At 34.8% G+C, this 24256-nt stretch overlaps 1 protein-coding gene across 1 annotated transcript in view; it reads right to left on the bottom strand.

Moving 5' to 3' along the window:
• LOC121826690 (fibrous sheath-interacting protein 2) overlaps positions 1 to 24256 on the bottom strand; it is a 76201-nt gene that overhangs the window by 16327 nt on the left and 35618 nt on the right. Inside the window, exons 16-18 of the mRNA XM_076569775.1 lie at positions 15184 to 24115; positions 5092 to 14381; positions 1625 to 2119 (exon numbers count right to left, since the gene is read on the bottom strand). Of these exons, the coding sequence (XP_076425890.1) occupies positions 1625 to 2119; positions 5092 to 14381; positions 15184 to 24115 (18717 nt within the window). The remainder of the gene's footprint in view (positions 1 to 1624; positions 2120 to 5091; positions 14382 to 15183; positions 24116 to 24256) is intronic.

Below are 24256 nucleotides of genomic sequence, written 5' to 3'. Positions count from 1 at the left end.
GCACTTGGGAGAGAGAGGAAGGCATATAAGAATTACAGAAATTTAAATTTAAAAGCCACTTGCAAAAGGCAGGCTGAAATTCAAAGTGAATGTCCTTTGTGATCTAAAACTAAATACACTTAAACATTGAGTTTATATATAAAGAAAAGGGGAAATATATGCATATTAATCCACTCATGCTGATGTATATTTAGTTTCAAAATTTCCAAATAATTATTTTAATTGAAAGATAATACTTTTTCTGTTGCCAAAATCATTTTGGCCTAGGAAAGATAGAACCTGCAAAAAAAAAAAAAAAAAAAAAGTACTCTCAGCATTTGAGTTGGGGTAGGGTTTTGATTTTATCATTCCAGGAGAACAAAAATATCCAACTAAGGGATCCAGAGACCACTGGATAAGTGAAGCATCTAAAGAAAAAGAATGTATCATCAAGAGAAAATGTCCCAAGGAAAAGAGTAAATTTGGCCAAGTGGTATCACCTACTTCCAACTGACTGGCCTGAAATCCCAGCTCAGAGTCCCAGAGTGTGACCCAAAGATCAGCTTCGGACTATGAACTGCTTGGAACAAATTTCTGAGTTCATATCATACTGACACAAATATTTTACAGAACTTTGTACTCAAAAATGTTTAATCCTAAGTCTGCCAAATACAACCTAGCTGGACATTGTGGAAAGTTTGACAGATATAGCTTCATTATTGCAAATAATTTTAACGTGTTAGAGTAAGAAACATTTCCTATTTATTTAGACGAGAAAAGGGAAATTTGCAGGATATTTGATCACGCTGTGAACCCTGAGATTACATTATTTATTGGAAAAAACTGTTTCTAGTTGTGTGGCTCAGGCCTAGCAAGTACCTTTAATCCAAGAGCTTTCTGCTTGAATATTGTAAACATAAATAAAGTCAACCGTAGGTCAAGAGGCAGAGCAAACAACGAGTTGATAGGATGTGAAGATAGGATTATGGAAGATGGATGGAGAGATGCACAGGAAGTAGAAGGGAGGGACACTGAGTTTGAGGTTTTTGTTGGAGATGGTGGAGGACAAAGGACTTTTCCTGGGATGTCAGAGGAGGAGGAAGGTCAGCCATGTGCTTTTGCTGCCTCTCTGAGTTAGTAGGCTTTCATGTGGCCCCTGATTGGTAAAATTGAACATCTGAGATTTAGTTAAAAATAACACAGACCAGATAATGATTTTTTGTTGTTTGTTTTCAATGCTGTGGATTGGACTTAGGTCTTAACACAAGTTATGCAACAATCTCACTTTCTACAGATCATTTTTAACTTCCATATAACTTAGCCAGGTTCTGGATCCATTCTATTGACATGAAGTTCTCTATGGATGTCCAACAAATATTTATAGCCCAAATACAAAATGGAATCTCTTGTTTAAAAAATAAGGTTGAATTTTCTTAAGCAGTGCCTAAGTAGTTTTGGTTTTTGTGTATTAAATATTTAATTGAGTTTCATGTTTGGTTAATTATTTAACCTATGCTATATATCTACAGGCTTATGCAGATAATCACTCAAGTATGCTTTGCTGGATAATCAAGGTACACTCCAGAACAGAATGTCTGAGGTTAGCTACTCTTCCAAGCTTCTGGGAATTATATTTGTCACCTACCTTATACTGCAACTTGTCCTTAGAAGACAATCCTTCTGCTAAGCTTTTAGAAGAGGGCATATCAAGCTCAGCAACAGCTCTTTTAACATGTGTCTTGTTAAGTTTCATAGCCTGATTTCCAAATGATCCAATACTTTCAATATTTTCGCCAGGAGTGGGCTGACAGCATTTACTTAGTGCTAAGAACTTTCTCAGGCTGCTTGTGCTTGTTATTGTCTTTGGAGAAACAACCTTGGTTCCTAAAGGTTTCACAACTTCTTCACCATGATCTCCAGATATTTCTCCTAAGCACTGATGTCCAGCAACCTCTCCTAAAACAATTTCCTCTTCATCAGAAACTGCGTCATCTCTGAAGTTACTTTCTGAAACTTTTTGACTAATATCATGAGCTACTAATCGAATGATCAGATCTTTTTTGTTATTAATATCTTTCAAAAGCTCTACTCTGGTGATATCAGGTCTTCTTATATTTTGAAATGAATTCCTGCCAACAGCCTGGAATTGAAAGTACAAAAAATATTAAAAAATATATATATGTCAATATCTTTTCCAATATTACTTTGTATCATAGCTATTTTTTATGATTTCTAACTTCAATCTAGCTAATATCTTCAAATTCCACTTACTAGTATATTTTCATTGTTTTAAAAGAAAGAAATAGATAAAAATCATATGCAACACTTGTTTGTATCTAGCATTATTTTTACATTGAGATAATATTAATCTGTCATAATTTGTTCCAAATATCCAGTCTAACATAATAGTTTAAGCTTTATATTTTCTTATAAAATAAACTTACTTTTGTAATTTCTCTTAAAATTGTTACAGAACCACATAATTAACTTTTTTGTCCTTAGTAAGTGATACTATAGACATCTAGATATTAATTTTTAAAGAAAAGGCAAGACTTTAACAAACTCTACTTATAAAAGCAATGCCGTATAGGAATTGTGATCTTCAGCTTATTTTTTTTACTCCATAATCACATCCTTTGTCTTTTGCAGAAATAAGTAAATCTTCATTTCTTTTTCATATTCCACTCAAATCCCAATTAACTATTTTTTAATATAGAAGAATCCAATAAAGGGTAATTATAATTTAGTAACCAAATCACTTCATTTCTGTAGCCTTTGCTATATCACAGAAATTTAAATAAATTTATAATTGATCTTTAACTCAACCTTTCTTTGCAACTTTCTAAACTATATTTTCAAGTGATGATGTCTTACAAAGATCAGAAGTTTATTTCTTCTGTGGATGTCTTACTAAAGCCAGTGAGTTTATTAAGGTTACTTACAGGAACATGAGTGAGAGTTTACTTTTAGATGGGTAGATGACTCAAAGGTAGCTTTATCAGTAAAAATCCTAACCAAATATGAATAATGGCTCACTAAAATTGCATCCCTTGAGCTTTCTGTATAATATCCTGTCAGCTTTCCACTTTCTAGTAGTTGTTACCACTGAAATGACCTTGAGTAAAGTCTTGTGAATCTTATATGCCTTAGGAACTTCCTGAAACTTGTAAGTTGTATTTTATTCTTGAATCTTAGTAAGTCTTTGTCTAATAGAGAATGTTATACTTTGGAAGAAACAACTAAACATCATCAGCCTTTGTAGTAAGTTCCAGGTTGTCCTGGGCTAAACAGTGACCTAGTCTCTAACTCAACAATCAATCAATAACTAAATAACTTATTTAATTATCAGCCTTGAGACTTAATTCAGTAATTTTCAGAGACATACTGGAAAAAATGAAGTATTTATTTTCCAGAGAATATAGTTTTATACTTGGGTCAGTGCTATGGCATAGATTACATCCATAAAAACAGAAATCCCACAAAAATGCACACATTCAATATGAGAAATTTGAATAGAACCCCAATGTGCCAGGAATGGGTTACATTTTATTGACCAGATGATCAAATGGGTCCTATAGAACCCCTCAAATACCACAGGCTATTGATAAGTCTATTAGTTACCCTCTGCAACTTGACAGTAAATGCTATGGCTCTAGATATCACATACTCATGTCTTCAAACACGGAGAAATAGAGTTGGTACCTAACTAGAAACTTCACCCCTAGTGACTAGCTTTCATGGTATAGGAAAGCAATGTGCATGCTACTGGAGGAGGAAAGGAGGTATCAATGTCATTCAGCTACAAACCCTGAAAACTACAACAGTGAACTGACTGCAAGAGATACAGTTGCAGTAGTGGACAAAGTTTATGGCAGTAATTAACCAGTTTTTGATTGGATGTAAACCCAATCAAATGAGATAGAACCTGTATCTGACATTGCTCATGTGGCTAATGACCTGAGACTGGAGAGATCATTGGCCTATGGGAAATACAGTTAATTCAGAATTCAGAAATTCTGATAAAGGAATACAACAATAAAATGATCTCTCATGACATATTGCTATAGCCATAAATCAGTGCCTCATTCATCCCTCATCAGAAAATAATCTTCTTGGTAATTAACACAGAGATCCACAACCAGAAAATGTGCAGAATCTAATAGACTCTGTAGCACTCAGCCCTAAAAGGGATGTCTTTAGCAAATCTCTACCTTAAGGCCCAGGTATCTCTGAAGAAATGAGATGGAAAGACTGTTAAGAGCCACAGGTGGTGGGTGGTTGCAAGGCAATGCATCTTCTAGACACAACACAGCAGGCCTGTTATCCATATAAAGTCACAGAGAATGTGACAGCATGCATACGTTCAAATCAAACAAAATTCTAGCAGTGAGAAGAAGAAGTAGATGCATAGTACCACCCCTAAGCAAGAAGCTATTTGCAATTGATAACATGCTGGGAAAGGGAAAATCAGTTTTCTCTAAAATAATGTCACTGGGTATATCAATCATACTCCAGGGCAGGCCTCATACCCAGCAGTAATTGGCCCAAAAAACTGAACTTTATGTGTTTTTGCATGTCCTTTGTTGTTTTTGTTATATTTTGTCTTATGGTTTCTTTTCTGTATCTTTGTTCTGATATTTTTCTTTTTTTAAGAAAGAAGAGAGAGAGAGAAAGAATATGAAGTAGGGTGCATAGGGAGGTGGGGAGGACACAAGATGAATTGGGGTAGGGATATGATTCAAATATATTACATGGAAAAATTTAAATAAAAGTGAGAGAAAAATAGTACTGTAGTGCCTTAAATAGATGGCTTTTAATACATGTTCTTATACATTTCTAAATAAAATTATATTCCAGTCAATCTGATGTTAATTAGGTTCAATGAAAAATAGTTTTAGTGGATTATCTTATTAAAAAACTAGCCTTAGGCCTTTAGTGTGGAATATGGAAATGATATGGCAAGTCCCTGAAAATCCTGACTATGGAGATGAACCATTGCAACCAATTCCCTGTTCAGCTGGCAAAATAACAAGCATATGTTTGCATGTAGCTAGGAAAGGAAGGAAATCACAGAACTGCTTTCCCCCTTTTCTCCATTGCCATGATGCTTACCTCTAAGGGTTTTACATCCAGTCGTCCTGTCCTATCCAATGAGATGCGCCTTTCTTTCTGTCTTGCTCCTAGTTCAGACACATCTGGGGAAGAGTGACCTTTTCCACTTATGGAAGCTCTTCTCAGCTCTGCTATGCTACAACCAGTTCTCTTTATGCAGTCCATCTTAAGTGTCTCCAGAGGCTGAGTCTTCATAGAAATAACTGCTAAGTGTTCTGAGATGATATTTGGATCTATTTTCAGTGGTTTATTCCCGACATGTGGAATTATTCTAACAGGAAGTTCATCTTCTAATGCATCATCCGACTCTTTATCGGAGTCAGAGTTCATTTGTGCAGCATGCTTTTGTGCCTTTTCAATGATTCGATTTGTGTCTAGCTCTCCAAAAGCTGCAGTATAAGAACTCGTTGCACTAACTCTACATGATGGAACATTTGAAATGCCATCGACAATTAAGTTAGCCACTTTCTTAGGGAAGGCCTTCTTTGTACCTTTTATATCATAGGGCTCATTATGGGTTCCAGATTGGTTTATTATATTATCGTAAACAGACTCAATAACCTGAGAAATCATTTCAATGTTTTCTGAAGCTAAAGATTGTCCTTCAGGATTAGATTCCACGAGATTTATATTATTTCTGGAAATTTCAGCTGTTACAGATTTTATCAACTGAGATGCAATTTTCTTTAACTCAGGCTTTGTTAAACTGTCCATGTCTTTGCTTGCAACACCAGGCTTCTTTACTAGTTTAGCCAAGAATAAAGCCAATGCTTCCTCTAAAACTCTGGAGTCTAACATTAAATCTTTTACGGGTGAAGATTTTTCCTGGGACTTTAGCTCATCAATAATTTTCACCACCTTTTCCATAATTTTGACAGCTTCTAGAGCTAATTCTGAACTTGAAAGTTCTTCCTCTGCTTGAGGTTGAAATTCAGCATTGGAAATCTCCTTCACCATTGACAAACCTATTATGTCAGAAAGGACATTACTCTTCCCCATTAGATCTTCTAATACAGATGTAGGAGAGCCAGATTGTTTTAAAAGATTGGCATAAACGGAATTAACTACTTTGTCAATAGCTGCGTTGTCAGCTACAGGCACAGGTTCCGATTCCTTGGCAGGTTGTACAACTTTGATCTTACTTTTGGAAAAACATTCTTGGATTGACTTTAATATTTTTGTGGTTATTTTTTGCATTTCAGTTTCTTGAGATTTAGTTCTTTCTGTATGCACCTTTGGAAACCCAGATAAAAGTTTTGATAAGAATTTTACAGCAATTGCTTCTATTATATTATATGATAGTTTACGAGGACGTGGTGGCTGTGATGGAGTAGTTAAGACAACATTGGTGAGGATATTTTCAACAACATTGTCAACTTCTGCACACTGATATGGAGTCAACTCACCGCCAAAATAGTTCTGCAACTGATTGCCAGCCACTTCTCGAAGAACTAAATCAACTATGGTTTTTGAAAGGAATTTGCATCCACTAACTACACAATTTTGTATGGTTTCCTGTGATCCAAACTGTGGCAAAAGATTGTTATAAATTGTCTGAACCACCAGCTGAATAATTTCATCATCATTTGGATGCAAAGAGTCTACATACTGTATATTCAAATCTTCATTTTTGGCAATCTCTGCTGCAACCGCGCTAACTAGCTTCATTTTAAGGAAGTCACGTTGTGTCGAAAAATTTTGTTGAGATATTTTTGTTTTGACATTGGATAGTTTTGAAAAAACTTTTGCTAAAAGAGCAGAAATCACATCATCTAAAAATTTGAAAGGCAGCTTTATGGTGTATGGAGACGAGGTTTGACATTCTTTACTGGCTGTTTGCACTGCCTTTTGGACCTTTTCCTCAACATCTTTTGATTCCAGAGGCACACATCCTGAAGCTGGTATCTCATCAGAAAATATCAAGTTAAGCTGATGCTGAAAAATTTCATTTATCACTGTGCTAGTTAGCCTTTTTGCTAGTTTTTCACCATTGTTGTTGATGTTCTTGCAAACAGACTCTTGAGATGTACATTCCTTTAAAATATCGCAAACACAAGAGTGAACAATTTTATTGACAATTGATTTTTCAATTGATAGCATTCTATTTGTGGAGGGCATCTTGTCAGAAGAGGATTGTTCAACTGTTTTATGCTCATGTGGCAATTTATCCACATTTTTAATATTCATGCTGGATGATGGTTCTTCTGTAGTTGCTTCTTTAATCCCAGGAGGTACCGTATTAGTTGATGAGTCTTTGATTGCTTGTGAGGAAATCTCATTTCCCTTATCTGTCCTAAATACCTTAATTTCTGCATCTGAAAACTCCTTCAACATCGAATCAATGAGTTTCATAGCTGTGTCATAAAGTTCACCTTGATTTTGGTCACCACTTGCATCTGGAGTTCTATCACACGTTTCTGCTTCTGGTGAAGATGTAAATATTAGTTTGTTCACCATTTCAATGATCACATCTTCTAGAAACTTAGCAGAAATAATTCTAGGTTTATTATCTGATGAGGACTGTGGATGGTCTGTCTTACTAGGCTGACTTTTAATCTCTTTCTCTCTTTTTATCTCACTCTCTTCTTTTCCTTTAGTTTCAACTTCTTCACTTGCTTTTTCTTTAGCAGTGATGTCTTTATTAACTGTTGGGGATGAATCCTTTGTTGTAACAGGCTGTGCAGAATCTTGAAGTTTAACTGAAGCTTTATCACTCTGGAGGCTTTTGCTGTATATTGGTCTAGAAAAATCCAATGGCTCTTGAGAAGATATTGTTAAAACGTTGTCATAAATATTTTCAATGACATTTTCAACACGTTCAGTTTCTGTGTATAGTTCCTCATCTATATCTGTTTCAGCTACAGACTGTGTCCTCTCTTCCTTGACTGGCGGTTGGGCTATTTTTAAAGTTTTTTTTGTTATGTTCTCTTTACTCTCACTCTTGGGCTTCTCATCTATTTTCACTAAAGTTTGACTAGCACTGTCAATTTTCTTTTCATTGTCTGTTACGAAATCTGATTCAAGTACCTCCTTCTCAGAACTGTTATTAACAGTAGCAACTGCAAAATGGGTGTATATTTCAATCATCTGTCCCTGCTCATTGATTAGAACTAAGTTCTCTTTCCCAGTTTCATTACTTTTACATTTGTCCCTCAAATGTTCAACCTGAGGATCTTTTCTTTTCACACTGGTAGCTGGAGAAGTAGCCTTTGAGACATTCTCATATTTTAAGGTGGCAGATTTCAGTTTATTATCATCATCTTTCTTAGTATCTGTGACACCTGTAGTTGTTCCTGACATCAGGTTGATAATATTGCTTTTCATGAAGGTAGCTATAGAGTTAATTATTGGACGATGGATATCATCTTTTTTCACTGATGTGTCTTCAGACAAAGCAAGCTGGCTCTGCTTTAAGAGTCTACTAGTCTGCATGGAGGTTTGCTGTGGTAGGAGCTGAACTCTTTGGGTGATATTTTCTGCATCTAGAAATGAAAAGAAAGTTGAGCACCAGTCTCCTGAAAATAGTGGCTGAATTTTGAATGCAGAGATTGCCTTCTGGGCTAAAGAAGAAACCATTTCTATAACAATGTTACCAGTGTCATCTTTCTGAATACCATCAGATCCAAATTTTCCTATGAACTGATCATATACAAAATTAGATATCTCATCAACTGTCTCCTTCCCAATTGGTGGTAAAGAAAATATTTCTTCAGCATGTGGTAAAACTTTGATTTTACTTTTCCTAAATTCCTGTATGAGAGAGTTTGCAAAGTTGATAGCTAAGCTTACAATTTCTGGCTCTGGAATATCCTTTTTCATAGAATCTTTAGCAAGAGTTGCAAAAGAACAAAATTTGTGAGCAAGGTCAACAATTACATCTTCTAAAAATGCAGCTGAAAATAGAGAAGGCTGTGCCTTTTCTTTCCCAGACTTAGCAACAACAGAAGCATGGCCATACTCAGGTAAGTTACTAGAAGGAGAGTCTTCACCATATAAAAATGGTTGCAAATGATGATCCATGATTGCTTTAATAATGAAACCAGCTATTTTACTGAGAAATGAACCTCCCTTTTTGTGTGCATCTTTCTGTAATTCTGCTTGGAATTCAGAGTTTTTCAAAATATTACTACATACAGAATCAATGAAATTCTCAGTAGTTCCTAATTGCATACTATCTTCATTCTCCTCTGCAGTGGCAAATCTGATCTCATGTTCAGAAATTTCTTTTATAATTTCATCAGTCAGCTTTGAAGCTGCAGCCATGAACTCGTCATCATCATCTGGCCCAACCTCTTTTTCCTTTAGTTTATCTGTAGTATCATCTGAAGGGAAGATATTTACTAAAAGCTTGTAAATCATATTTTCTATCAGAGAACAGGGGAGCACTGTAATACATGATGGCATGGCACTGGTATCCTTCAAGGTGACATTGAGCACATTTTTGATAATATTTTCAGCTCGAGGGAAAGAATAAGAAGAAGGCATTAATTGACCTGAAACTAATGCTTGTACCTGATAATCATAAATTTCTTGCAGTAGGAAATGATATAATTTCCCTCCAAAACAAGTAGTGTTGTTTTGTATAGTCTTGTGTAGTTGAGTCAGTGATTTATATTCATGTAATATATTTTCATAAACTGAGTTGACTGTTTTTTGAACCATTTCTTTATATGTCTCTGAAAACCATAGACTCTCATCCAAATTTTCTGCAAGTAAAATCTCAGATGTAGTGAACTCGAAAACAATTGATTTTACTAATGTTGTAACAATATCCATTATTTGGGCTATTGCTTTCTCTGGGGTTTCAGCAGCCAAGGAATCCTGTATGAATGTCTGAAGAATTTTGCATAAAAGCTCAGAAATTACTTCCTCCAAAAAGATAGCTGAGTTCATAATGAAAGACAGTTCTCTTTGCTTAGGGTTTGTTGCCTTCTGCTTGCAAGGTTGAGTAACTGAAGCTGAAAGAAAACTTTTATCTCCTGATAAGAATGACTCTAGATGATGATTGAAGATCTCCTTTATTATAAAACTTGCAATTTTTGAAACAGGTATGCGACTTATACCTTTTTTGTCTTTTGTAAGATGCTGGTATAGATTTGAATGAGAAAGATCAGCATAAATGGAGTCAACCATTGACTGTATGTCTTTTTCTGAAATCATACTTTGTTTTTCATTTCCATGTTTTACAATACATATTGCATGTTTTGAAATTATTGACATGATTTCATTTATTAATTTCATGACTGTGTTACTTAAGTCTGATTGCGGAGTATCAGAATGTTCTACACTGGAATGTGATGGATTTATCTGAGACATAAGCTGAGTAACTATTTTTTCTAAATGAATATGTGAGAGCATAGTAGTATATATTGTTGACGCTTGTCTTCGGAATCTTGATTTGCTAATTTCATAATGGACTCTATTTACCAAAACATTTTGACTAAGTTTGGAATGTAAACTTAAAGGTAGATTTTCTACAAGAGCTGGTGGAATTTGGAAATCAAAAATTTCAGTCAGAATGATTTTGGTTATCTGGCCAGCCAATGCCTTTGTGTCATTTAGAAAATCTTTATCAGGCATGGTTCCCATTTCATATTCTTCTAAAACTTTGCTGTACACATTGTCAATAATGTTTTTGAGTACATCTCTCTCTACTGGGGAAAAACACAACTGTTTCTCAGCATTCTCTATAGTCGTAACCTGGGCTTTTGAAAATTCCTCTGTTATCCAATAAATGAGATTTTCAGCTTTATCAAACAAAACATCTTCTGAATTTCTTGTTGACTCCACTTGTACAATGCCAATCACCCTGTGAAATATTTTGCTCACTGCTCCAGCGACCACATCTTCCAAAAAAGTTGAAGAATAAGCACTAGCATAAATTAACGGCTGTCTCTCAAAACATTTGCATGGTGATGTAGATATTTGTCTTTTTTCTACAAATGGCTGAAGATGCTGCTCACAGATATATTTAATAATAAAACCTGCCATTTTATCAATGAAAACATCATTAGTTTTTGTGATATTTTGTTCCACTGATTCTTGAGAACTGGAGTGTTCTAAAATATTTGTGAAAACAGAATCAACAAGATGGCAAACATCATCTTCTGAGTAAAAAGACTTGGCTTTATCTTCATCTTTTGAAAATCTAATTTCATGTTGGGAAATTTTTCTTCTAATATCACTGATCAGATTGGAAGCAATTTCATTAAAATTTACTCCTTTATCTTTTGGAGCTGTTACATTTAAAACCATTTTAGGAGAAGGAAAAAATTTAGATAATAGTACTCTGATCATATCTTCTAAAAATGTATATGGTAGCAATGTATTATATGGAGGTAAACTCTGCTTTGACTTAGTAGAATTATCAATGTTACCAAGAACATCATAAACAATATCAGCAGCCATTGAATTAGAACAGGGAGCAGTTGACAAATCACCAGAAAACAGTGGGTGAAGAAGGTAGTCTGAAATAGCTGCTATGATTAATTTGGCAATATTTTCCACAAAAGCTTCACCATTTTCAGACTCATCAATGTCAGGATCTAGCCCATGCTGCTTCAAAACATTTCTATATACTGAGGTGACAAGTTCATCTACAATATCTGCATCACTAAATGGAAAGGACGATTGCTTATCACATAGAATAGGAATCTTAGTTTTGTCTAGATGGTTATTCACTGAGTTTATTATTTTTTGGGTCATATTTTCCAGCTCAACATTAGTATTAGGCTTAGGGCTAAAAATCTTTGATAAAACTCTGGTAACAATTTCTCCTACAAATTTATCAGGGTAAATGTGTAAAGGTGATGGCTTCTGGAGTTTGTGAGACTCTACAACTTCATTGAGAACTTGTTTGACCATATACGATACCTCATCCAGTGGAGTTTTGGGGCGAGGTAAAGTCTCTCCACACAAAAATGGTCGAAGGTGGTTTTCAATAATCTCTTGGATAATGAAACTGGCTATTTGATCAATCATAATTGGACTTCGGTTGATTATATTCTTCTGTATTAAATCAAGAGAACCAGACATTTGTATAATATTACTGTAAACAGAATCTACCATCTTTTGAAGGTTTTTATCTGTGTGGAGACATTGATTATCATAGATGGTGAACCAGATTTTATGTTTTGAAATGGCTGACATAACCTTATTTGTTATACAGTTGGACATTTCATCAAAATCTGAAGTCATTAAATATTGTTTTTCTAAAGATGAAGGCTTAATAGACAGGGGCATAAGCTGAGCTAAAAGTCTTCTGATGACATATTCTAAAAATGAGTGAGGTAACATGGTGCTATAACCTTTTGAAGATATGGGTTCAGAAATAAATTTTCTTAGGTTGTTTTGAAGTTTATACAGGATGATTTCAGCATTGAGAGTATGATATGAATTTGATCTGAGCTTTCCCTTGCAGCAAGACGGAAGCTGATAGTCTACAATCTCGAACAATATGCTATTAGACATTTGTTCAGCTACTGAAGTATTATCATATGGCAGATTACCACCACAGGTTACTTTAAATTCATACTTCTGTAAAACATTACAATAAATGGAATCAACAATCTTAGTAACACATCCTTTATGTGCTGATGGAAAATATAGTCTTTCTTCAGGATACCTTAGAACACTAATTTGAGCATTATTTAAGTCATTCACTACATTGTTGATAAGTGATGTATTTATCTCATTGAGCCAGGTTTCAGTGATGTTTATATTTTTCCTCCACAATGATGTAGACAGCTTAAAAAATAATTCTGATATTATGTCCTCCAAAAATGTAGCTGAGTAAACACCACCATTTGCACCTCTTTGACATAGCTTATGAAAGACTACTGTGTTCATTCCCCTTGTTTCTTGTCTTTCAGGAAGCAGCAAAGAGAAAGGTTTTACTATATGTTGTTTGCCAAATGGTGTTTGCATTTTAAAGCTAGTTGCTTTGGAATTATTCAAGGACTTGGTAAAATAATTATTGTCATAGCTCATGAATCCTACATGGGCATTATTTTGTCCAAATTCTATTAATTCTCGCCTTTTGGCTTCTGGGGAAAAAGGTTGTATTTCTCTTGTTCTGTAGTTCATGTATTTGTTTTCAAAAGGAGCTTGTTGAAAACCATGAGATAGCTTATCCATCAAAGATTTAACCAAGCTGTGGGACATAACATCAAGTATACAGTCTGATGATAATAAATCTTGATCCATGTCTCCAAGATTTTCCGAAAGGTCTGACATGTAATCTCCTTGAAATTGTTCACAGTTCATTGGTGCCTTACAATAATCAAAATCTCCACCTTGAACACTTTGAAGTAATTTTACATGTTGACATTCTTCTGCTACTTCACGAAAAAGAGAACTATCCTCAAGAAATGCAGTGCCCGTGCATTTTTCTAGAAGTGTTCTAATAAGTTTCTCACACACAATATTGAGAAGAAAAATTGATTTAGGGGAAAGCCCTAGATTATTTGCAAGTATTCTATTACTTTGTTGATTATTTGAGGTGAAAAATGTTCTTGCTGATTTACCAGAACACATATCCCCATCTGGGAAGTCATCTGGTAAAAATAAATCTAAAACAATATTAAAGACTTCATTGATGACTTCTTTGGATTCATGAGATTTTAAGTTCCCAACCAGACCATTTAACCTATGTGCTAGGTAATTTAATTTATTTCTTTGAGCAAGGGGATCAATTAGGTGAGAAGATGATTTCCAGTCCCTGGGGCCTATCTGACTTTCCATGGTATTGACTTTGTTGAAAATGGGCACACTATTTCTAAGTGTAGAATATGATTTGTTTCTTACATTATTTCCAAAATGATTTATTCCTAGTACTTCCGACAATACAAAAATCACTCCTTTTAAGAGATCTTGAAAGATATCATCAAAGTCAGAAGAAGTCACACTTGGACAGAACTTGTACTTAGTTTTTATGGCAGTCTGATGTACCTTGTCAGCAAATATAATGTTACCATTAGAAAGAATTTGAATAATAACTTCAAAAATACTTAAAGCGAGTTCTCCAATGGAAATAGACCTGCTCTTATACACTTGAGAATGTATTGATATATTTTTGTTAGAGACTACTTTTTGGATTTCCCATGCTTTGTCTTTGCTACCCTCTTTGGTGCCATCAGAAATGTTTGAAATTAAGTAGCAGATGACTGATTCAGAGAGATGTTCACAAAACTGATACATTGAAGAATTACTATATATGCTTTTGAGAGGCTGATTTGAGTCATAATTTTTCTTTGGGAGTGAAGAAATGTGAGACAACTCCTCAGTCGAAACTAAAAGAAAAATGTAAGAAAGAAACAAGCATTTTTAGATTGGATTAGAGGAAATTTGGGAAATTCAACATATTGGCAATGTATTTTTGTCTGTGAGGCTCCTTACTAAAGTAAAAGGTAAAACTCAATGAAAAAAGAAATAGGATTTTCCTTCAATACTTCACAATTGTGAAATCTTAGTCTTAGCCAATATGTTGAGAAATCAGGTCTTCCATATTCAAATCTACAAGTCACAGGTTGATGGCTACCTTGACTGTATAGTTATGGACACTAAGAGAAGAGATTGTTCAGGTTTGGTGAAACATCCTGCCATAACTCCAGTGAAATGATTATTTAAAACGACATTAAATCAATATATTTGATTCTATGCTGCATTTTACTTCTAAGTTTAAAGATTTTTGTTACTCTGTCATCTTGAATAAAATACAAGTGTATCAATTCCAGAAAGTTAATGATAGACTGCAGCAGTAGAGGCATGCACAGGTATTTGGAACTTTTTGATTCACAGTGCATGTTCAACCAAAGTTCCTTACTTTATTTTTTTTTCATTTTCCCCTTATCTATAGGTCTAGAGGGGAAAAAACCCCATATCTTTTTACTTAATACAAAAACAGTTAACTTAGTAACATTTTTGTGCATCATGGAAGTTTAAAAATAATCAAATAGTTATTCACATTTCTAAAGCTATTTTCAGAAAAAATAAAACAAAATGTAGACTCTTGGACAAGAGATCTTTTAAATATACCTTTTACTGTTTTCCCCAAATTATTCCAACTTAAAAACTAACTTATCTCTTGCTTACCTGCAGCTATGGCATTCTTCAAATGTGTGATCACAGATGTAGTAATGTGTCTTGCCAACAAATGCATTTCATTTGGACCCAGTTCATGATCAGCAAAGGCAATTGTGTCAGTTTCTTCCAAAGTCTCCGCTGTCATTTTGGAGTTTTTATTTTTCCATTTGTGTAATAAAGAAAAATCCTCTTGGAAGGCTTCAAGACCTTCACTTTGTTCTTCATTTATACAGGTCATTCGTTTACACCACATTCTGAGCAAATTTTTCTCATTATTTTCTCCTCCATTTACCACAGACAAAGGATTTTGCCTTGACATAAAAAATGGTTTCATGGTCTCCAGGCTTTCGTCCGGGTGTGGCTGATGGGGAAAGCCATAGCTTGATAGTACTGTGTTAACAATATTATCTGCAGCTAAACATATTTTGAGTGGGGAAACATTTGTCTTAATTTCATTTGGCTCAATTGGTTTGGTGGTCTCATAATGAAAAACCCTAGGATTTTCACCTTTCCCCATTTCTATGAATGACATGACTTGTTTCAGTGATTCTTTTGTGGAATCATTTGCTTTCTTAAACAATTTTTGTAGCATACTGCCTTCAGGAAGAGAATTGTTGGCTTCCTCAAAAAGTCCAAAGTTTGGTTTCCTTTGACTCTGATCTTGTGCTTTGTTTCCAGAACATGATGGCATAGCTTTTGAACTGGGTCTTCCCATTGGCTCTGAGCTTGTAATATTGTTTTCGATGCAGGAACTGATGTGTGAGGGTGAATTGGATGTGATCCCATACTTTTCTTTTGTATCATCCTCTGAATTAAATGTCAAGCCAGATACACTCCTTTGTGGAGTATTACTTCTCACACTAGTGTTTCTCATCTTTGATGTAGGCATTTTCACATGAGATGCAAATTCAACCTGGTTAACAATGTAAACATTCTCAGTTCTTTTGAAATAATTTTTGTTTGGAAGCTTTGCGATCAAAGACTCACTGAAATGAGTACATTGATCTATCAGTCTACCAATGATCTCACTTGCAGCAATATTCTCTTTCAGTATGCTAACTGGATATGGTTCCATTTGGCTTATTTCTTTGTCTAGCTTATTCTTGATTATGCTAAGCATGTCACTGACAGTAGTGACAGAATATGAAAGTAATTCTGAATGGAATGAATGAACCTGTAGGAGTGTGTTCTGTATGTTTTCCTTGGATATACTAGTACCTGACTTGGGTTCATCACCAAACTTTCTAAATGGTTGTAACTTTGGCAACATTTTTTTGCTTATTTGCCTCTGTTGCACTTGAAAGAGATTGTCTATAGGCATTTTCACTATTTCAGAAAACTCATATTTAGAGATATGCTTAAACTTCAAGTCCACAAATGACTCTAACATGTTTAAGACTCTTTGTACGATCTCCTGCACGATTTGGTTGCTAGGACTCGTGGACACTTTTGTCTTCATATTACAGGTCTGCACACCACTGAGGATGTGTTTGCTTGGAACACCATGCTTACTTTTAGCAGCAACATATTCTTTCCTATTTGTTAGCATTCCCTTACCATCTTGAATAGGCATCTGAGACAAGAAGCACAGCTGCAATTTTTCAAATAGCATTTCAACAATTTCTCGTCCAAACATATTGATTTGTGCTTTCGTATCCTCAGCTCTGGTAGATCCACCTTTAAAGCGACCGTAGAATCTGTTTCCACAATCTTCAAGTGGTGATAAATTTAAAAGTGAAAGTGAATACTCCAAATCTTTCACTTTAATTGAAATTTCAGTCAAAATGCTTTCAGCTACGGTTAAAAGTTTAGACTTTTCATTTTCTGTATCACTTGTTTCTGCTTGCCATTTGTCAAACATTTTTTTAAATATACCTTCTTTAGGAAAAATCTGTTCTAGCTGTGAGGAAACATTCTCTAAGTAAAAACATGCCTGCTGCTCAGTAGGAGAACCTGCACCCAGATTCTGCTTTGATATGCGAAAATCACCCAGATTTGAGACATTAATTGGAGAAGCCAAATTGTGGTTGTTTGTAGCATACAATTCTTGCAACACCGCATTAACAATTTTACTTGCTTCCAGGATTTGATCAGATGGTAAAGCTTTTGTATTTAACATGGTTCTATTTTGTGCCACTCTTTCAAGTTCTTTCACAATTATTTCTAAAATATCAGTTATTATGTTCTTGGCATAAATTCTTAATTCTGAAGCTGGCAGTTTTGTTTTCAGTAGGGTTTTGGCATCCTCTTTTGGTAGAGTTTGTGGCAACCCAATGGCAGTTTTAGATCGGTTCTCCCTTGGAATCTTCTCTCCAGTACCTAACTTGGTCTTGCTTTTGGACTTAGTACCACTAATTCCTAGGTGTGGTTTTGTTTTAAATTTAGAGAGCGAGGTAATTTTTGATCTTGCTTTTAAACTTGTTTTACAGCCTGGCCTAGGGCTGTTCTTAGGGCTAAGTTTAGAATTATGTAGTCTAAGAAGGTACATGTCATCATAACTACCTTCAGGGGGAAATCTCTCTTCGAGATGAAGGGAAACAAAATTTGACAATTTATCAAGAACTATTTGAACTAAATATCTTCCAATCTGCAATGGTGAATAAGGCAAAAAAGTGTTTTCTAACACAAGGGCATTTAAACTGTCAGCATTATGATGCATTTGTGGTACCCCAAGTCTAGAGGGATTACTTCTTTTTCTTGCTGGCTTATTTTCTCTAAAGCATGGTGGTTTTACTGTTGAGGTATCATTGTTGTCATATATTTCTACCTCTCTCCTGTTTTTAGTTTTTTTGTACAAAGATGTCACAACCACAGAGTGCATTTCTCCCAAAATATTTTCAAGTATATCATTTGATGTGTTATTAATATAAGACTGAAAGAATTTCTTCTGTGCTATAGCTGATGTTTTATTTTTAGATTTAGATACAATGTAAGGGATTTCATTAAATGGGAGCAAGTGGCCTATGAGTTCCATTATGTTTTGACTCACTTTCTTCAAAACCTCCTCTACTGCATTGAATATTTCATTTTTTTCTCTTGGTTTTGATCCTCCTTTTTTCAAAAATATTTCTTCTAAAACAACTCTCTGGCTTTCCTTTTCCAGTGTTGTTTGGTTTTCTTCTAAAGGGTCATTTGTAAACTGTGATAATGTGGTAGGCTTTTCCCTTTCTTTATATCCCAGCAAAACTTCATTTGATATGGTTAACTGTGAACAGCTAGGATTCTCTGGGGAGGATAAAAAAAATTCCTTTTCAGATGCTTTATGGTGCAAAATATTTAAGATATTATTAACAATTTCACTCACAATATTTTTTTGAAATAAAATATTGTTTGAATATGTGTGCTTATTTTGTATTTCTAAGTCTAAATCATTTTTAATAAGCTTCAAAATAGCACTGGCAATGAAATCAGCATAGTCCTTAAGGCTAGTTTGTGATAAATGGACTGTGGTTCCAAGATTTTCTCTGCAACTGGCAAAAACGGGTTTTGCAAGCTCTTGGCTAGGATGTGTTTTGGTTGTTGATAATTTTAGGACATTCACATCAGATTCAACTTGGCCTGATTCATGAAAAATTCTGTCATCTTGTTTACTATTTTCAAATTCTTGGCTAATAAGTACATTTGCATCATTAGACTGAAAGGTGGGAGTCATTAATGAATTTATTCTTTCTGTGGCAAAAGACTGTAACCGATTGAAAATAGTTTTAGTAATGAAGTTGGCGTTTTCCTCGCACGGGTCAGCTGCAGGTTCCCTGGTGTCTTCATTTTTCTTCACAGGCATCTGATAAACATCAGCATAAGCTAAATTCGTATTTTTTGAATGTGAAAAATGCCCTGGTTGTTCCTCAGTTCTTTGTGTTATAAAAAGAGGCTGTTGGCACTGAGATTTTGGAAACATATCATAGAAGTCCAACCTTGAGGAAGCAGGATCTTTGGCCTTTATGGCAAACATGACCAAAGAAGTAAGGTTATGAAGCACAATATCCACTATATCTTTGGACACCAAAATGACATCTGTTTTAGGAACTGATACTTTCGGGATAATATTTGTATCCAGAACAACTGGTTGTAAATTTGCTTCTGAGTGTTTGCTAGGTATACTATATTGCAGAGTGGGTGTGGCAAATGAGAGATTATTTTTATACATAATATTTTCATAAATATCACATAAGATCCCTTCAATGGTATCTTGAATTTGAAACTCGAGTATTTTTCGATATTCTGTCTTATTGACTAGCCTTTCAATAATACCATCTTGCTGTTCTAAATAATTGTCTTTGTCACAACTGTTTTTGTCACACTTGCTTTTGCTTGACACAATATCGAGCACTGTGCTAACTACCTGATTTGCAATATTCTCGGAAACCACAATGTTATTTGTCAGGGACACACTCTCTTGTTCTTTATCTAACTCATGCTTAATGCCTTGTAAAATTTTTCTAGCCACTTCTTTTGCATAAATATTTAATTTGGACAAAGACAGTTGGCACCACGAGTCCATCTTTCCTGGGTTGCTATAATCCACTGAACAACAGGGAAATTGCTTGTCAGAGTCTTTGCCTGACAATGCTTTGCTTAATGTTGCCCCTTCCTGCTGTACTGGCAAAGTCACTGGAACTCTGAAGTCGACTTGGGGATGAAAGAGAGATTCTACTTTGGAAGCAGCAAAAGTTTCTAAATTTTCTAATATTGCCTGCATAATGTCTTCAATTACATTTATTTTTGTCTGTTTGTCAACATTCCACCTCGACTGAATGTCACATGGATTTCCACTTAAGACACTTACATGTCGGTTTCCTGGATAGGTATGCTCATGAAAAGAGACATTGGTTGAAAAGATGATAGTTTCACATCTGTTTCCACTTTCATGTTTTTCTGTCGTGGCAGCTGAATACAGTTTGTGAAATACAGTCCTAACAACATCATTCACCACCTGAGTTACATCTGTGTCAGACACTAAAGGGCCCATCAAAGGATCCATAAATTGAGCAGACGTTAGAGTAGTTGACACAGGCACATTATAAGGCATACTACTAAAATGAGAGTGTGAGAGAGAAACATTTAGTTGATTGATTAAAGCACTTTGAAAAATTTCATTCAAAATATTTCTTATAATGGGAACAATTGGAGATTTGTGTGGTTCTTTGAGTTTTACTTCAATTTTGTTCAAGGTTCTTTCTAGAAGCCACTGGTCAGTAGAAAAGGTTCTAGTTTCTTCTGTGGGTGATGTTCTATCTCCAATGAATTCTTTATTTTGTGTGTCATCATCTAGAAATGACCCCGATTCAGCTCCTCCAGGAAGAAAATTTCCATAAATTGGTCGATATCGGTAATTTTCAATGTCTCTGTGCTCAGATTCAGCTTCAACAAATATATCTGAAGATACTATATCTAAAACTAAATCAACTATGTTTGTAAGCATTTGTGTCTCTTGTGGTGAGTTTTTTGTATTTTTATTACAATCTGATGGATTAATATTTAATTCTGTTTGAATGGCTTTCAAAATACCACTTGATACCTTCTTTGCATGAGTGTATAAAGTAGACAGCAATGATTTATCATGTGAATCTGTGGGAGAATTTTTGCTTTCACAGTCCCAGTCCATTTTATTCTCTGTTTTACTTTCATCATTAAGGGCACCAATATTTTCTACATTTCCACTGGCAAATAGTTCCAGTTTAGCAAAAACCATGTTAAGAATATCTGAAGCAATAGTTTTCAGTTTATTTGGGCACATTTTCTTTGAGTTCTCTGTTTTGGGAGACACTGAGAGATCACTTTTTGCTTTATTTTTGGTACTCTCTTTATTATCCATCATAATTTTGGAAATTAAATTAGAGATGATGTCAGTGCATTTGGCCATTTCTTCCATAGTTGAAGCAAATGATAGGTTGTCAATGTCAAGTGACTCTGAGAGAGTTTTCAATCCAGAATCTACAATGCTGGTATCTATGTCAATATCACATAGTTTTGCAAGGACATATTCCAGAATTGCTTTGGAAATTACTTGAACATTAGATAGTGTTGGAGGATCCTTATGTAACTTCTCTGTGTTTTGCTGACTACAAGATGGCTGATAATCAGCATGGAAACCTGTGAGTTTGCTTAACATTTCATATAGCGTTTCTCCAATTCGATCTAACACCTTCAACTTGGAACTATTTTTCAAATCCTTTCCACTAGCGACACTGTGGTGAATACAAGGTGTAGCCAAATATTGTCGAAAAGAATTTTTATCCTGTTTACTTGACAAAATAGTTTGTTTATTAGCATTTTCAGACCCGCATAACACTGTAGAAACTGCCTTATCTGTAGAGGTTGAAGTATTTGTTTGATCTTCATTTGTACTTGATATCATTTCATAAATACATGTCAGCAATGGACTTTCCATAATGTCATTGACACTGGTGACATGGGAGTCTACTGCTTTGTTGGAATCAGCAAACAACCCTTTGCCTGTACGACCCTTGATATGATCTGTCTCCCTAGGATTTGGGTTTATCTTGGTGAATTCTAGTTCATTCTGTATAGCATCTAAAACAATGTTGACTATTTTCATTGTGTAAGTACTAAGATGAGAATGCAATGATTTCCCTATGAGTGAAATTTTCTTGCCTGGCTTTAATTTTGGACAAACAAATAACTTCAGATTTTTAAAAATTGTATTAATGATGTTATCAGTAATATCATTTACACACTTAGGTTCACATTCTCGAGATCTTAACATGGAAGTTTTTTCAAGCTCTACGTTAAGTGAAGATAAATATTTCATTTTCTTTTCACTGTCAAACCATACTTTGAATGGCATTTTACTTGGTATTTCTGTGGTTGTTTGGGAAGTATCAGAATGATCTAGACAAGTTTGATGACCTGATGAAATGGCATTTTTAATGGTATTAGGAATGCACTTCGAGGCCTTTTGAAGTATATTTATCACAGAATCAGTTATTTCATGTGCAAATGCACAAATTTCTTTCACAGAAAACATCTGTTCTATCCATTCTTGATCTGATAATCCTTGAGATTTTTCTGAGACGAAAGCAGAGGTTTCTTCACCAATTTTGCTTCCTGGGTGATGAGATGAAACAGAAGGCATATCCTTGAGCATTTCTGTTAAAATGTGTTGAACTATGTTTTCTGAAGCCTTTTGTATTTGATGCTTTTGATCTTGGCTGAAAACTGAAGCATCATTAGTCAAGCAATGTGTTGTCTTCATAATGTCTTCACTACTAAGAGATAACTTCAACTTTAATCCGCAGTCATGAGATCCAACTTTGCTTTGAGGAGTAGGTTTTGTTGGTAGGTTATTGCTCCTTTTGGATTCAAAACAAGTGTCTCTCCTTGTAGGCCAATAATTAGGAATCTGCACTTGCGGTTTTATTTTTTCATCACTATAGGATGAATCAAGCACACTTCTCACAAGGTTATCTATTTCCTCCTCATCATCTTCAGAATAGAGAACCATGCCTGGGACATTAATAGGAGGAAATGGTCTTTTAGTTCTAAGACCATTAAATGAGCCAGTGCTAGTGAGTCTATACTTTTCGTCAGCATCAGGAAGATTTCTTACTCGAGGTTGTCTATGTTTTTTAACACCTGCTTTTGCTGGCCCCTGGTGAAGTTGAGTTAAGACATCATCCAGTAGCTGAAGAAGTACTACTGTTTCTTCAGATGCAATTAGTCTCTCATTATTAAGTTCAGTTTGTACATAGCCTAGTATAGTGCTTATTGCTTCTTCTACATAACCAACTAGAGAGGACTGTGAAAAAATATTTGATATTAAGTTCTGCATTTCTTCTTTCACAATTAGATTAGCAGCATCAGATTCTGGACTAGATTTCTTTTGGTCAGTCCTTTGACAAAATTTATCAAAAATTGGCTCTGTCTTAGTTTGTTGGTGGAAATGTTTAGTTGTGTCTTCAAGAGGAAGCTCACTTTTCTTATAAGACGTAAGAGTCATCAACTTATCTAAGATGGCATGTACCATCTCATCTGCAATATCACACATTGGCTCCAAGGTAGAAGTCAGTGTATCTTCTGAAGGTTTTGTATCTAAGGATGAGAAATATTCAGTACTACCTGAGAAACTTGTTTTAATATCAACTGTCAGATCTTCTTGTGATAACAACTGCATACATTTTTTCTCAACAGAGGACTCCAGTTTCTCCAGCATATTTTCCACAATCTCTGAAGCTACTGAGCATATGTCAATATTTGAGAACAAGTCTTCTCTCTCTGTATCACATTGGTCAACAAAAACTTCAGCAGTCACAGAAGAAAGAGAAGGAATGGCCTGGGTTAAGTCAGACATTATTTCCTGAAAAATACTTTCTAAAATAATTTGTGTTTCTCCTTTCAAGTGACATTTAAAGTTTACAAAAACATTCTTTAAATTTTTCATCTGATCCATGGCCTTTGCTTTTTTGTCATATAGCAATGGAATCTCTAAACTATCTGTTTCTGTGGTAACATCTTTTGATTTTTTGGTGCTTGTTTCTAATGATGTTAAAAGGTAACTATCAGATTTACTGCTTCCTATCTTAGGGAATGGATATTCCAAATTGGTTTTGTTGTAATTGACTTGTGAAGATGGAGATTGTCCTCTCATTTGATATGTTGTGCCAATAACTCTTCTTTCCACATGTGCAGAAGGAGGTTTCAAAGGTGTGGGTGGTTTCTTCACTGGCCTGTCACCGGCAAATACAAATGGATCTGCTTGAAATGCTTTAGGTATGTAGCTTCTGTATGTGAAGCCCTCACTGCATGTACTACAGAAGCTTGAACTATCCGAAGAAAGGTCTGAGTCATCAGACACTGGATAAGTATTACTCTGCACTCTTTCTTCATATTTTGTGATGGCTGGATATAATATACTGGTTACTGTAGCTACAACCCACGTCATTATATTTTGAATTATGCTATTTAGTTCCTCAGAAGTTACCTAGGAAGAAGATAAGCAGATGAAAATTAAGTCATATAAATATTTATTCCATATTTGGGTGATATAGGGGTAGCATTCAATTTTTATACTAAACAATTATATAATAATTATACATTATAAGTAGAATACCTATAATGTATT

This window comes from Peromyscus maniculatus, chromosome 4 (genome assembly GCF_049852395.1).
Source record: "Peromyscus maniculatus bairdii isolate BWxNUB_F1_BW_parent chromosome 4, HU_Pman_BW_mat_3.1, whole genome shotgun sequence".
Lineage (NCBI taxonomy): Eukaryota > Metazoa > Chordata > Mammalia > Rodentia > Cricetidae > Peromyscus > Peromyscus maniculatus.
The sequence above is the reverse complement of the archived record's forward strand: the minus strand, read 5'-3'. Positions and strand labels throughout refer to the sequence as shown.